The sequence below is a fragment of the Phalacrocorax carbo genome, chromosome 6, assembly GCF_963921805.1.
Source record: "Phalacrocorax carbo chromosome 6, bPhaCar2.1, whole genome shotgun sequence".
NCBI lineage: Eukaryota > Metazoa > Chordata > Aves > Suliformes > Phalacrocoracidae > Phalacrocorax > Phalacrocorax carbo.
In genome coordinates this window covers 5437257-5453232 of record NC_087518.1, presented here as the reverse complement: position 1 = coordinate 5453232, position 15976 = coordinate 5437257, and the positions used below count along the sequence as shown (strand labels likewise).

Here is a 15976-nt window from a genome sequence, read left to right as displayed (position 1 = left end):
GAGCTCGCCAAGCAGCTCTGCAACAGCAGAGGGGTTACTAAATACCCTATTTCTCATTTTTCAATCAAATACTGTAAATGTGGCACCGTCCTAACATCCAAACTGAGACTGAGTGAGGAACTTGGTTGAACCTGCTGGGTCTGATGCAAAGAGGAGGTGAAACACCCCGAATTGCAGGCATGCCCTGCCTGCACGGGGCACCCGGCTGGGGCAGGGAGGGCTCTTCCCCTGGCAGGGAGGCAAGAACAAGGGCTGGGGTGTAACTAACAGGCAGAGTTATCCTGGTGGGCCTAATCCCATGTCAGCCTCTTTGGGAGGCGAGGAGCCTGCTTGTATGGAGACTGTTAACCCCACACCTGGCCCTTCTTCTCCCCATTCCTTTTGGCTGGTCCTTTAGCATTGCACCTCTCATCGAGTCCCACAAGGATGCTGGCCCCAAATTCCCGGCTGACACTGCCTATAGCACTATATAGCAGCCCCGTCAGGGGAGCAGGCCTGGGAAGACGGATGAAACCATTCCCTGCCTGCTCTCCCCTTGCTACAGGTGGGAGAAGGATGAGCTAGCAATTTGCTGCTGGCCTGGCAAGACAGCAGTGAATTACGGCAGCTCCCGAGCCAGCTCAGCTGCGCTGGCGAGCTTTCAGGGAGAGGAGAAACCCCACCCGCAGGCACGGAGGAGGGAAGCAGGTGTGTTATTCCCTTTTGCTTGCTTGATGGCGGAGATCACAGAGCTAACACGGGCCATAAGGTCTCCTCTGCTCCTCTGAAAACCCACACACCCCCAAGGACAACCGACCCTCATGCTCCTGCTTGGCAAAGCACTTTGGCTGCTGGCAGCCTGCCGTGGGTCAGCCCGTTAACGAGGTCCCGTGTTGCCCTGGGGGTAAGAGAGGTGCACGGTGTCCCCAGCTCCTCCAGAAAGACCCTGCTGCCAACACCGGTGCCAGAGCTGCCGAGGGGACGCTGTGCACCCGGCGCTCAAGTCACTGCACGAATGTGAGAAAAGCCTTGAAAATTGCACAAAACACTGAACAACCCGTGGGCAATTCTCTGTCACAGTAGAACTTTGCTGCAAATGAGAAACCTAACAACTGAAAACAGCTCAGATGTACTGGTCGGGAGTGAAAAGCAGCCTCAATTATCTCCCGCTGCTTTTTTTTTTTTCCTCTCTGGATTTCTTTGCTCTCCTAATGCTAGCAATAAATAACAGATACAAACGAGATTCACGGGCAAATAAAGTCCTGCATGTGATACAGATTGCCTTCAACACATCTTTGGGCCAAAGCCTGGATGGCTCGTGGCATGGTTGTGGTGGGTGCCTGGCCCCCATCAGATGCAGTGAGACTTTTTGAAACCAGCCAGAAAGATCCACTCAGAAGCTGCTCTACTGACATCCGCTTTTGGGGCTGATGCAGACAATGTAATTGCTATCGTTTCTGGAATAATGCTGAATTTACTGATGGCTTTTAATAGAATGCTCAAAAAGGATTTCAGACGTGTCCTTCACAAGAGGCCATGAAGGAAACTCAGTAATAGTACGATAATTGCATTAGCATCTCCAGCGAGCCAACGGCCGCGCCGTGGCGCGTGCCTTACAAGGCACAGAGAGAGGCCTTGCCCTACATACACAAGGATGGCAAAGCGGGAGAGAGAGAGGACAAGGATCTGCATCTCGCTGGCCTACATTAATTAAACTGCCCGCTACAAACCTGTACCAACAGTACGGGTGCGTCAGCAGAAGCTCTGTGCTAGTCAGGCCAAAGGGGTTTTACCCATCTCACAAAAACCTGCCCAGCCCTCCACGGGCGCTGTGTAACTGAGCCTGGGAGCTGGTAAGTCCCTGCACAACACAGAAAGCATTAATGTGGGCATTTTGCTGTCTCCTCTCACCTTCTGTCACCTTAGGAACCCCAGTCAGACCCCAAGCGTCAGGCTCCTGACTTGCAGAGGCAGCTTTTCCTTAACGTTCTCACCGAAACCTTCACCACGTGAGCTTGCTGCAAAGCCCCCTTCCCCTGCAAACCTCCCTGCCCAGCAAGGGACCACGCGCCCGGCCGCTCCACTGCAACAGGCACTACTGGACTTACCTCCCCTGCGTGTAGAGAGAGAGTTAAAATGGCTATTTGTGGCTAAATGTAGCAGAAGCACGTTGGTGAACGTGACGCACGTATATCACTAACGTATGGATAAACTGGATCAATACATATATGCGGTAGGTATCGATATGTGTGTATACGGGTATAGGCACACCCGTGTCGTGCAGACACGTACATCAGCTCCGTGAGCTATAAACGGCTTCACCCCTCTGCTTTCAGAAGGGGACGCAGGGACTCTCCGAGGCCACCCCGCAGCGGGACGGCAGCAGTGGCCGGACACCCCATCCCATCCCATCCCACCCCGCAGCGACTCCGCTGGGATGCCCGCTCTCACCCCGGATGCCTTCGAGGCGCCTCCGAGGCTCCTCCGCCCCCAGCACCCCCCGACCCCCGCCGCTGCCTCTCTCCCCCCACCCCACCCCACCCCCTCCGCCCCTGGGTAGCCGCGGGAGAAGGGCGGGGGCCGGCGGGGCCCCCGGCTGCGACGGCTCGGCTCCGTTAGGCTAGGCTAGGCTTGGCTGGGCTCCGCTCCGCGCCCCGCTGCGGCAGCGGGACCTCCGCGCCGCTCCGCAGGGGCCGGGCTGCGCGGGGGGCGGAGGCAGGGCGGAGGGAAGGAGGAGGAGGAGGAGGAGGAGGGAAGGAAGGAAAGAAGGAGGGAGGGGGATTTACCCCATTGTCCTCGGCGGGCGCTGGGCAGAGCCGCCACCGCTGTGCGCAGGCTCGGCCGGCCCCTCGCCCGGCGCGGAGGAGCAGCTCGCCGCCGGTAAGGGGGTGGCTCCGCGCCTCTCCGCGCTCCTTCCCCCCCCACACCCCCCCCCCCCCCCGGCCTGCGCATCCCGCATCCCCCCATCCCCATGGGGCGGCGGCGACGGCGGGCGCGGCCCTAAGCGCGGCCTAAGCGCGGTCCTAGCGCGGCCGCGGAGCGGGGGAGCCGCATGGCCCGCGGGGAGCGCGGCGGCAGCGCCCCGCGGCGCCGGGGGGGCCGGGCCGGCGGCGGCGGGGGGACGGCGGCGGGGATGGGGGCGCCGGGCGGCGCGGCCCTCGGCCCCGGCGCGCTGCCCCGGCGCTGAGACCCCGGCCCTGCCTGCGCGTCCCCGCCGAGGAGGAGGAGGAGGAGGAGGAGGAGGAAGGACCCGATGGCGAACAGCAGCGAGCTGGGGAGCAGCAGCAGCCCGCACCTGCCCAGCGCCGGCGGCCTGCTGAGCGCCTCCGGGCTGAAGCTGGCCACCCTGGGCTTGATCCTGTGCGTGAGCCTGGCGGGCAACGTGCTCTTCGCCTGGCTCATCCTCAAGGACCGGCACCTGCACCGCGCCCCGTACTACCTGCTGCTGGACCTCTGCCTGGCCGACGGGCTCCGCTCGCTGGCCTGCTTCCCCTTCGTCATGCTGTCGGTGCGCAGCGGGGCCGCCTGGCCCCACGGGCCCCTCAGCTGCAAGGTGCTGGCCTTCCTGGCCGTGCTCTTCTGCTTCCACGCCGCCTTCCTGCTCTTCTGCGTGGGGGTCACGCGCTACATGGCCATCGCCCACCACCGCTTCTATGCCAAGCGCATGACAGGCTGGACCTGCCTGGCTGTGGTGTGCATGGTGTGGACCCTCTCCATGGCCATGGCCTTCCCCCCAGTCTTTGACGTGGGCACCTACAAGTTCATCCGGGAGGAGGAGCAGTGCATCTTCGAGCACCGCTACGTCAAGGCCAACGACACGCTGGGCTTCATGCTCATGCTGGCAGCCGTCATCGCCGCCACCCACCTGGTCTACATCAAGCTGCTGTTCTTCATCCACGGCCACCGCAAGATGAAGCCGGCCCAGCTGGTACCGGCCATCAGCCAAAACTGGACTTTTCATGGGCCTGGAGCCACTGGCCAAGCAGCTGCAAACTGGACGGCTGGCTTTGGCAGGGGGCCCACACCGCCCACCCTCGTGGGCATAAGGCAGGCCACCCACAGCCAGATCAAGAGGCTGCTGGTGCTGGAGGAGTTTAAGATGGAGAAAAGGCTCTGCAAGATGTTCTACATGATCACCTTGCTCTTCTTGCTCCTCTGGTCCCCCTACATTGTGGCCTGCTACCTGCGGGTCTTCATTAAGGCCAGCTCCATCCCCCAGGTCTACCTGACCACCTCCGTCTGGATGACGTTTGCCCAGGCAGGGGTCAACCCCATCCTCTGCTTCATCTTCAACAAGGAGCTCAGGGTCTGTCTCCGAGCCCACTTCCCGTGCTGCCAAAGCATCCAGAGCACCCAGGGCACCATCCTTTGCGATCTCAAGAGTTTTGGGATGTAGGGGGGCTTTTCTCTTTCTAGAAAAGAAAGATGGATATAATTTTCCATGTTTCTGCATATGATCTCAAGAGAGTGTGACCTGTGGGGGACATGCTAAACCACTACCCAGCACCCAAACCTTAGGCTGTAAGAAGCTATTTCATTTATTTTTCTATATTTTGCGTATGCTCTCTTCAGAAAAGGTTGCTGTCTATGGGAACAGGAACTTGAGCAGAACACCCCCAAACCTTAGGCAGTAAGCAGCTGTTTTTCTTTGTGATTGTGTGGTTTTTAAAAACAAAACAGGGCTCCGAGTTTCTGGTCTTGCTTCTAACGTTTCTAGACATGATTCCAACAGATATGGATTAAGGCCATGACATTTTTTTTTTGTTTCCTATTCCTGTCTGTTTTGATAAAGGCTTAACAATTTTACTCATGTAATATTTGATAAGGGCCAAGACAATTTTATACTAAAGTTATTTTTTATGACCTCAAGAGGTGTTGTTTTATTATTATTTGATTTTACGTGATGAACAAGAAGAGGACGTTCCTAATGTGGTCAGAAGTCAGTTTTTGGTGGGAGCTGTTGGGTTCATTCATTCTCAAATGGTTTGAGTATTTGAAGCAGTTACTTATAACTTTTGCTTGACACGCAGTCAGTGTGGAACTAATTTCAATTTTCTTGTTGCACTATTCATTTGGTAATATTTCAGAACTATTTGTGAAACGTGATTTTAAAATATCAACTTTAAAAAATAATCAACTATAGCAGTTTTTAAAACCTAGATTGAAATTCATATTTTACTGCCTTTATAGGAAGTTATCTACAAACCTGGGTAATACTTGTACATTTTGACTGTTTTCTTTAATAAAATATTGAAAACCTTTACTGTATGTAATTGTTTCAGAATGGCAGCATTCTGCTTTGCTGACAAATGACTTGTGTATGTGGAAGGCTGTATGTCTTGTGTCTGAGTAGATTTCACAGCTGAGGTTATTATGGACAAGCACAATCCTTATTTGCTGTTAGATCTCAATTTAGGTGTTTATACCAATAAAAGTGACTAAAGCTATTTTTAAGAAGACTTAAGTTCATGATGGGCAACAGGTTTAAATAGCACAATTCTTTGTGTCTATTGAAACCAAATTTCTGTTTTAGGTAATCGCTCCTCTCTTAATGGTAGAAGAGAGTGGATAACTGGATCGCTAATTTTAGTTGGCAAAGCAGTTTTTTAACATGGTGGCTTGGTTAATACTGTACTCATCTGTAAACTATATTCTTAATTGGTAACTTACATTTATTAAGTACGGCATTTTTAACCTGCTTTCTTGTTCCACAAAAACTTCTCTGGAGGTATTTTAACTGGCAGCCTGATGGCGGGATCCCGACACAACTTTTTTAGCCGTCCCTGACGTGCTCACTTTCTGATGTATCACGTAACATTTAGCAAACATTATTCATCGCAGTGCTGGAGCAAGTCGCACACAAAATGACAGAGATAAGCTCAATTTCCATGAGGAAATCTACTTCTGCGCTAAGAGCGTTTCTGCAGAGAGTAGTCTAAAGTTGTTAGGTATCAGCTGAGAAAGAGTTGTCCTGACTGAAGTGAGCACAGAAGAGATGTGCGATAGATCAGAAGAGGGCTAAGGTGTCAGCTTCAGGTTTAGCCGGTGAATGGAAAGAGGCAGGGCTGGTGGTTCGGTTTCATGTCTTGCTTTCCACCCCCGACTCGGCTTTGAACACCAGAGAGGCAACATTTCCCAAAGCGCATACAAAGAAGTTTGTGATTCGAGCTTTCAGTATAGCTGCAGAGACGGTAGGCAGAGGGGTGATGGAGCTGTCTTAGTACTGCCAGTGCTGGGCTGAGAAGTATAACCCTGGAAGGAGTATCTTGAAAACAAAGTGAGACTTAATAATCATTTCCAAAGCTGTTTGAGAATGCATCTGGGTACAGAAAGAAAGTGGTCAAGAACTTCAGGTCAGAGCAGAAGTCAGTTATCAGTGCTAATTATGTTTTCATCCTGGAATATCCGATCATTGCTTAGTGAATCTTATGAGTAATCAGGTAGAGTTGTGTTACAAAGACTTCGGGGCAAGGCATTGGTGCTGTTGCTGGGAGTTGTATTCCAAGTATACCTCACATGCCTGGTTTACTGTTAGGTCTTTTCAGTGGGGTCCCAATTTTTACAGAGTCATAGTTCCTTAAAACTTAGGAAACTTCCTATGTAGGGACCTAGAACTTTGATCTCTAGCTCAAATATTGCCTTTTTCCTAATCTTACTGGTACCCAAGTCTATTTTCTTTCTCTTACTCTATTAAAAATGCCTGATATTTTGGCATCCTATCTCTCTTCCAGGCTATAAGTAGTACGGTTATGATTCTATTTAAACCACAGAGATGGGGGAATAGTTATTTTAAGACCTCCCTAAAAGCTGCAAGGACCAGATTTTTCACTTCTAGAAAAATTAAGCACAAGTTTTATAGTCAATCGTATATGTGGGGGTTGAAAAAAATCACCTTTGCTTGACCTGATAGTTTTATTTAGATTTAGCTTATCAAGCTGCACTGCTATATTAAATGCTAATCTCTGTGCACAGGCATCCCCCATCTCAGTGATGCCCTCGCTAGATGGGCAAGTCCGGTCCTCAGCCACTGAAGGTAAGGGTTGCTTTGCTGTCACCCAACAGTGGCAACCAGACCCAGCCTTGCTGTAAAACAAAGTTTTAAAAGGATATTGGATACCAGGCCCTTTGCTTGCATGTATCTTCCAGGGCTGTCTTGGGACTTCTGACGTATTCTGAGGGCAGAAACAGCGCTGTTTGAAGTTAATTTTATATTTTAAGTACTTGCAGTATCAGGCAGATTATGATCCTGGCCATGCTAGTACAAAAGAGAAGGAACTCCAGTGGCTTGTTGGATGGGTGTTGTACAATAGGGCTTCATTCCAGGAAATGTGAGACTAAATATTGAGGACGGACCCATGGCAGAAAATGAAACAGTACTTGGTGCTGGCGCGCCAACAAACACTACTTTGCAAGTCTGTCCCACTGGCTGAGAGTGCACCAAGAAAGTATGGAAAACCAGAAGGGGCTGGAGAGACACCAGAGGATAACTATTCCTTCTAAAATCTGAGAAAATAAAGTTGAAAAAAACCCAAAAATAGCATTTCCAAAGCACAGTATTAACAGGTTCTCACAGCATCCTTTAGCCTGCATATGACCAAGATCAGAGAAGGGGTGTCAGAGAGGATGAAAATGCGCTCTGGATAACAAAAGTAGATAAATAATGTTCAGAGGATGGGCTGAGCACAGGGAGCCATCCCTGATGCTGTTGGGACCCGCAAGGACTGGCTGTAAGCCTCCATTCCCCCAGCTGCCCATCCAAAAACCAGAGTGCCACTGGTCTCGCTCAGACGTGCTGATGGCTGAGACTCAGTGAGAGCTGGGTGTTAATAATTACCTCCCACGTCCACGTGAGATGCTATTGCAGCTTGTTGTGCAAGTCCTGGGCTCACTTGCGAAAACTCAGATGGTCTGAACCCCTCTCCCCATCCCCACTGACCAAAAAGGAAAGTACTTGGAGGGTCTGGTGACCTGCACGGCAGCAGGGCTCTCCCAGCTCTTCCATCTATCTGTGCTTGCCCAGAATATAAATGGGGTCCTCTCTGTACCTCTCCAGGCGTACGTATGATAGTTTTCCATATTCTGGGCAACACGAGTGCTGAGTATCACAGGAAATACCAACAACATCTCCCCCAGAGATTCTCCGCAGTCTGGCCCAGAGGTCACAGGACGCTTGTTTTTGCATATCTGTGGTGAAGAATTGCAGTTGCAGAGAGCTGCGCTGCTCTGGAAAAATCTCTATTGCTGCCGGCATCTTCACTCACTCACCAGGTATTTAACACATTCCTTGCAAACGTTCCCAGTGAAAAAGCTTGCTGTGCTGAAGTCACTGGAGGTTTTTAGCATAAACTTGAAAGTCAGGCCAGCTTGAAAAATTACACTGGTCTGAAGTCTCACCAAGTACTGGCTGTGGCTATCATCTCTTGCTTTACAGCACTCAAAGGTTGGCGTATCGTGGGGTGCTGCTGTCTCAGCTGTTAGATTTGGAAAGAGTTTGCTAGCAAAGGGGCTGAAATATTTGGCTCCAGCCAAATTATGTTGTTGGGTACAGGTCTTATTCAGTGGTCATGCTAGAGGTGAAGGATGAGCAGGGGGATGCACAGCCCACAAGCTGCCATCAGTTGCTTTTCAAGTACCAGGTCTGCACATGGGAAGACAAAGCTGCCCCCCAGAATGGTGTGAAGTCGGTAGCTTTGAGGAAAAGGGCAGGAATTCGGCTTAGTCTGATAGAGCCCCAGGAAAGAATTGTTGCTACCTGGATGTGATACAGCTACACCTCCAGAAGGCTGCTCTGCCATATGCTGCGGGACTGCCCTGGGACATGTTGTGCTGAGCAAAGAGGAGAGCAAAGCTGGCATTTTTGCTCCCTTCTCAGCAAAGGATGCATGGAGTTTGGCTGGACCTCTGCCACTTGCCCCACACGGTTAAGCACAGTCACCTTGCTCCGGTGCAGCACCTGCACTTGCTCAGAATTGCCAACAAACCGCCCTGCAGTGGCTCCAGACAGAATAACAGCCACATACTGGCAGGATGCAATGTCAAGTATCTCAAGGCCCTTCATTAACTTAGGCTGCAGGTTAGATGGTGCCCTGACGTATCAGAATACTCCAGAAAACTTACTAGATAGTTATGCTGCAAATAAAATTATTAGAAAGATGGCAGGGGGACTGTTTTCTAATAGAGATCCCCTAAAATCCTCAATTTTAGCACAGCTTCCTTTAGGGTTGCTTAAAACACTGCACAGGCTAAAATTAACTTGATTGTGATATGAACCAGGAAGCATCTCCCATGCTATGCTGTTCTTAAGCTTCAGAATACTGTAAAAATGTACAGCATCTTGAAGAAATGGAGCCATCAGAGAAAGACCATCAGTGAAGATGGTCTCTTAAAAGCTGGTGCAGAGTCGTACTGTGCTGGGGCTGTGCCAATGGAAGTCCTACCCCAAACCTCCTTTTATGCTGGTGACCTTTGATGCCACATCATTCATGAAGGTCCTTGTGCAGGTGCATCCTTAGTCATCCATCAGCTGTAGAACTGGTGACCAAGAGCTGGATTTCCAACAGGCCTGACGTCTGTGGCACACTGACTGTCCCTAAAGCTGATGATGCTGAGCATCTCTGAGCCTATTTTCACTTGGTGCTAGTGACTGACTACCCCACACCTCGGTACTTTATCTGAAAAATGATTATTCTTACTCACCTTTGTAAAGCACAGAACTACTGATGGCAAGAGCAGAGCATTATCACGGGTGAACAATCACTGACTACATAAGCTTTCATCGCTTAACTTTAAAGTCAAGCTAAGCCTTTAATGCAAGCTGTTGCATTTCTGTATTTCTATTCATGTTTAATGACCTTCGTACTTGCACTCCGTCTTTGATCTTGTGAGTCATGCACGGTTGTACCGTGAATGTATTTATCGGAAAGCCATTTTCTTCAGTGCCACGTTTTTCACCTCTACCGTGACCAGGTTGATAGCGCAAAGCACTTTGTGTAGGAGGCTTTCAAGTTCAAAGCTAGTCTTGTCAGGGCACAGGGAAGCTGTGAAGTCCCAGTTAATTTTAGGCAGTCACCACAGCCTAATAGAGCAGGCAGAAATCAAGAGATTACCCGGTAAAGAGAAAGCCTGTCCTAAAGTTTCTGAATGTTATTTACTCGTCTATCATTAAAAAAACCCCACAAGACAATCCTGTGTTTGTGCGAGGATGATTAACCATTGGAACAAATCATCCAGGGAAAAAAAATGGATCCTCCATCTGCGCTATGTGCAGCGTGAGCCTGCGTGCCTGCCCACGGCACACCTGCCTGCGATCCTGCTGCCTGCCCAGCCCGGGTCCCTGCGCCGGGGTCTGGGGCTCGGCCCGAGCACGCAGGGGCAAAAAGAAAGCAGAAACACGAGTAAACAGCACCAGAACCCTCTCTGTCTCACAGTGATTCACTCTTTCCTTTTGCTAACTGTTTTACAACACTCATTTTATCATACCTTATAAAATTTCTGAGAGAAGCAAGCACTGGTGTTTAACAGAGGTAGAGCTAAAATGGCTTTGTCATTAAAAAAAAAAATCCAGAGGGAAACACAGGAAGATTCAGCAGGAAGGGCTGAAGTCTGGGTGCTTTCTGACAGTGAGAGAAAGAGGAATGATTTAGTGGAATATTACCTCACTCCATCGAACCACTCAATCTGTCCCCATCTGTCACCAAGTGCTTGCAGGAGGGAGATGGAAAGGAAACCGTTGAGTAGCTTGACAGTCGAGTAAATCAACTGGGCTTTTTCCTTTTCTTTTCCTTCCTCATTAGGGCTTGCACACTTACACTTCACAGCAGGTCCCCCAGTGTGCTGCATCGAGGGCGAGGGAGGAGAGGGGACGGTGCCCCAGGCACCATGGGGCTGCAGTGGCCCCGAGGCAGAGGACCCAGCTCTGGGTGCCCATGGGGCCAAGCTGCCCCAGGGAGTGAGCTCCGGCAGAGCCACAGAAGACATCTGGGTGTGGAGGAAGGCAGATGAACGTGCAGTATGTTCAGCCAAACTGCAGTGTGACTAAAGGGGGAGAACGTGGGCACCCGAGCCAAGGAGCCAGCATAATCGCACAGAGGTAAAGCTTGGAGCCATGGTGTGAAAGCAAGGAGGGACACGTTTAGGCTGAGCATCACCAAAGAGCTTCCTGGCAGGGCAATGAAGGATGCTGCAGAAGCCGGGCTCTGCAGGATGCAGTGCTGCCGGTGGGGATGGAGGTCTCAGGGCTAATTTTCCTCTCCCCAGTAGATCCTAAACTTTTAGCCAGACAGACTTTTTCTTACTCCCTGTTTGTGCAATATCTGTCTGAGTGTAAGTGCTGATGTAAACCAAATCCAAATAGTTTAATGCTCTGTTGCAATGTGTGAAAGGTTTGTTAGCAACTTCGGGGAGTTTAATGAAACCAGGGCGGGGAGGGATATGAAATTATGGCACCACCACAGTCAGGAAGTTTTGCCATTGAATTTGAAGGGGTGGGGGACCTTCCTGTCAAGGTTTCACCCATGCGAGAGAAGAAACTGCGGGGGGGGGGGGGAGGGAATATCTACTAATTTGACAGGATGCGGTGAAATTTTTGGAAAAAGCAAGCAAGCTTGCTGCTGCCTCACCAGTGCCTCACCCTGAGCTGGCCTTTCTGGCAGGTCCCATGAACGTGGTTAGAGATGCGCTCTGCTGCCTGGGCTCCCGCGTAGCCTGGAGGAGCGAATAAAGGGTGGGCCCAGCTTCGTGCCCCCTGAAATTAATAGCAGCTTTGCTGGTTTGTTAACTCTTTGCAGCAGGAGCTGCAGCTGCCTGTTCATGCTGAGGGAGCCCACTAATATCTGCATGAAATGACACGAGTGCACTCACATGTACAAGGGAAAGAGTAAACAAAGAAGGCGCAGCCCTACTCACTCGGCTGGAACCAGGCCATATTTCCAGTCTGTTTCTGAACTGCGTTACAGCCTTGGGATTTACAAGGCCACATTACATTTAAACCCAGATTTAATCCCTTCCACGTGTTGCAATACTGTGGCAGAGGCACAGTACCGGGGTTCGGGAGGCCTGGGTGGGATTCTCAGCCCTGGAAGAGATATGCTGCCTGTGTGGTGCAATGCAGAACCCCATGGATGTCCCTGCGCTCCTGTCTGTGGGGCGCAGGCAGGGACACAGCTACAGCCCGTCCTTCCCATGCCACCTGCTGGGACACAGCGCAGGGACAGTTATGCATCCCAGGATAGCTCAGGCTGCAGCAGTGTGGGTACACGCTGCACACAGCGCAGACACACGCTCTATCTGGTGTATGAGATTTATAACCTTCTGGGGATGGGGACATGCCTGTACCACGCTGATATCTGGTGCCCTGGTGTGAAGGACCATTGATCTGGGATGCTCTGGGCACTCCTGGCATTCAATTAACACCAGTTTCCCAGGCAAATTGGGGTTTGCAGAGGAGACTTTCTGTCATTTTTACATTGTGCATGCATTTATTTTCACCCTGTATTAAGCTGTCTTACACTCAGACCTTTGGGAAACCCCTGCCATGGGGGTGTTTACAAGTGTGCTATACGGTTATACTGCTCATTCCTCTTCTCCTGCACACTTTGCTGTTACCCCGCGCTGTACTCCTTGCCATGAAACATGCTGCCGTCCACCCTCCCTTCAGTGCACTAGGCTTACTTGTCTTCAGCCCTTCACACAGAGCGGCCCAAAGGTTACCACCATCATCTGAGGCTGGATCATAGAGGGGAATCTGCCCTGCCAAATCAATGAGATGCATCCTACTGCATTGGGCTGGGTCTGCCTGCACTCAAGTCTCTCCTTGAGAAATGGTAGGTGATTTGCTGTATGTCTGATGTGCATTAAACTCATCTCCATTCCTGTGCTCAGAATTATTGATTAGTCTAACAGCTGTACCCCTGCTGCTTTGGCATTTCATATCTAATAGAGAAAGGCACATTGATTTTGCTATTATCAAAATCCTCTTGTATTTGCACAGTCTTTTTCTCTTCCTGCAATTTTCTAATTCCTTCTGGAAAACATGCTGCACATTGTCAAGATCAAATTCCTGAGACATCTTGTTTAAATCAAGGGATTCTTAGCACCTTCTGTTTCTTTTGAATATCCATCTGTGCAGTAATAACAAATCAGAGAGCTACTGGGGTGGGGGGAAGGCATTGGTGAGGACCTCAGTCTATGGTCATACTTGCTGTTATCATACATCATTACAGTGCATTATGCTGATGAAACAAATCAGCAAAGTACCTCTTAACAAGATATGCTATTAGACTTTCTAACACACTAGAGTCTTGGGCTAACAACAAGTCTAAAGTTTCCAACCATCTGTAACAGAATAAAACCAACCCCCACCCTATTTCTTACCTTAGGGTACTGCCATACAGGTATCTGTTGCTCCACGCTGTCTTCTCGACCACCAAGATAATCTTCAGCCTTGAATCCAATGCCTTCACTTCAGCTGCTCCTCCTATAAAAACCAGGGTTGTGGTTAGGGTGACCTGTCTCCTAGGTAAGCACCCATGCAGATCTGAGTCCCACTCATCATGCAACCAGGAGGATTTATTTTGTGTCACCCCCTCACTCAAAGATTTTGTAACTTTTTCGTTTTTTTTTTTTTCCACAAGTGACAGTTTCCCAAGGGGGAATTGTGGGCAGGAGAATGCAGGTGAAGATGAGCTTCAGCTGGGTTTTCTCCTGATCAGCAGCAGAGTTTTCCCTCCAGCCCCCAGGCTTACAGGTGCATGCTTGTGCAGCCAGCTGTGCACCTGCAAACCCAAAACCCCTTGTTTCACCTTTCCTAATAAGCATGTAATCAAATTAAGGCAGCAACTCATTATATGTGGTGGTATCTTTTCCTGAAATGGCTCTCTGCTAACCCAAAATCTGGTAATAAACATGGAAACTCCTACAGTCTGGTGTGGTATCATCATTATTCTGTAGCATATCTGTAACAGCAATGTTAATATAATATTAAAAATTAATGCCCATATTTCTATTAATAATTAATATTACTTCGATATTAATAACACTAAGCCAAATGTTGGTACAGAACTCCTAAGTGGAGTGAGTAAAGGAAAGTGTTCAAACCAGGCTCTCTCTTAACAAGCTATGTGTCCTGGAGAGTGAGACTTCTCCCTTTTGCAAAAGTGTTCCCAGGGCTGCAAGACTTTTGTTCTCTTTTCTCATCTGAGTTCTCCTGCAAGGGCCTGCCCCCTTCCCTTCCTCCCAGGCAGGGGAGGAAGCTGTTCCTGGCCTGGGATTATTGCCAGGGTGATGCTGAGGCAAACTGAGCAGCGCAGGGGTGTGCAGAAAACCTTTCACGGCAGAGATGGCTCGAGGCTGGCCACCTTTTCCTTCAGTCGTGTTAAGTCAAGTTTGCTGTGCCCCTCAAGTCAAAAGTTGGCTCAGTGGAAAAGCAGAGGGACATGCATGGCCAGTTATGTTTTGAAATTTTTCTTATGGTCACTGGTTTACCTATTATCACTGTAATGCAAAGGTAAAAGGGTTCCCCCCTGCCTTCCACTGCAGAAAGAAATTGAAGGGAGTTTGCAGGTGGACTTGGGTTAGGAAGTCTCCCCTAGGATGGGAGAAAAGATAATTGATTAGGACAGAGTTTAGGAAAGAATTGGGATGCAAAAGCTTAAACTTTCTTCCAAAATGATCTCTCAAATCAACTAACCTTCATTGTGAGTGTCAATTAATGAGAACTAAATTACTAGAAGGTGAACCATGGTAATAATGATTGCCAAGTGAGTATAGTGGGGATGTAGGACAGTGAGGTTTGGCTTTAGCTCTTCTACGCCAGCAGCTGCACTCCAGTGGCAGCAGGGAAGGCGTGGAGAAGCCCCTTGAGAGCAAGTACAGAATAACTTCTCTCTCAAAGAAGCACTTTCCTAACACCCTGTCCAGGAGCGTCTGCAGGACACAAATACTTTGACCTCCTACGAGGTGTGAACTTTGAACTCACGTAATTGGGGCTGTTCTCATTACCCAGATAAATGCCTAATCCCACAAGTTAATTGGCACAAATTACAACGCCAGAATTGCTCTGCTCTTGTCTGATAAACTCTCCGAGGAGCTCCGTTTGGCAGGTCCAAGGCAGTCAGCAGATACAATTTTCCACTTACAATGATACAAACCAGGATTATCACCTTCAGTGGAGGCACTGGTGATTTATGCCAGTGGGAGATGAGAAGCAGGGCTGGTGTTTCCTGCTTTGGGTCATCGTTCTGAGCACCATGACAAAGTGCTTTGGTAAAAATGTGGGGAGCAAGAGGTGGGACACATACACATTTGGGCTGATTCTATGTTCCTTCTTGATTTTCCCTTTGAGTGTAAATGGAAGTCCATGATATTAAGCTAATTTTATATTGATAGACATGGACAGAAAAGCAAACCCTAGGCTCCCAGGGTGTTCCTCCTCTGCAGACTCAGACTGTGTGGTCTGTGGGGTGTTTGGGGAGCCCCACTATGAAGTGACAGTGGTAGGATCAGGTTTTGGGTTTGTTTTCAAATCCAGGTTACAGGAATTTCTGCAGTGCTCACATGTCACTGCATTAGCATGGGAATGAGCCGGTCTTTCACCAGTACAATCCAGCCTTTTGGGTTAGAATTGAGCTCCTCTAAGGCTTCTGATCTAATACAGGCACTTCATACCTGCAAACCACATAGAAAATTACCATTTGGTGGCACCTCAGACTACTTTTTTTTTTCCCCCTACAGGACCCGAGTCTGTAGAAAAAACTTGGACAGCTGCTGTATCGCCACTGCAAAGGATGAAGCAAAATATATAGGCTTTGGAGCAGGAGCCCTGGGGCTGGGCTGTTTAGAGTTGGGAGGATGCTATCCTATCTCTCAAGACACTTATTCTTCTAAAAAGGATCTGGCCAAATAGCAGATCCAGTTGCTCCTTTCTGTCTCTTCAGGGAGGCTGTGGAGCCCAGTGGAAGGTACCTGGTAAACTCTCTGGGACATTTCTCATCTTCTCTGA

At 49.7% G+C, this 15976-nt stretch overlaps 1 protein-coding gene and 1 long non-coding RNA gene across 2 annotated transcripts; both read left to right on the top strand.

Annotated features, from left to right (window-relative positions):
* Nucleotides 1–2568: 2568 nt before the first annotated feature.
* GPR27 (G protein-coupled receptor 27) lies at nt 2569–5242 on the top strand. The gene has a single exon (XM_009514605.2). The coding sequence runs from the start codon at nt 3233–3235 to the stop codon at nt 4373–4375; it is 1143 nt and encodes a 380-aa protein (XP_009512900.2). The 5' UTR covers nt 2569–3232; the 3' UTR covers nt 4376–5242.
* A 2488-nt stretch (nt 5243–7730) lies between these two features.
* Nucleotides 7731–14199, top strand: LOC135313795 (uncharacterized). The gene is made up of 4 exons (XR_010373295.1): nt 7731–8247; nt 12659–12800; nt 13356–13495; nt 13611–14199. It is a non-coding gene; the product is annotated as an uncharacterized LOC135313795 (long non-coding RNA).
* The last annotated feature ends 1777 nt before the right edge of the window (nt 14200–15976 follow it).

What these genes read in the sequence shown, in the direction of transcription:
- GPR27 (XM_009514605.2), top strand. Translation starts at nt 3,233, where the DNA reads ATGGCGAACAGCAGCGAGCTGGGGAGCAGCAGCAGCCCGCACCTGCCC.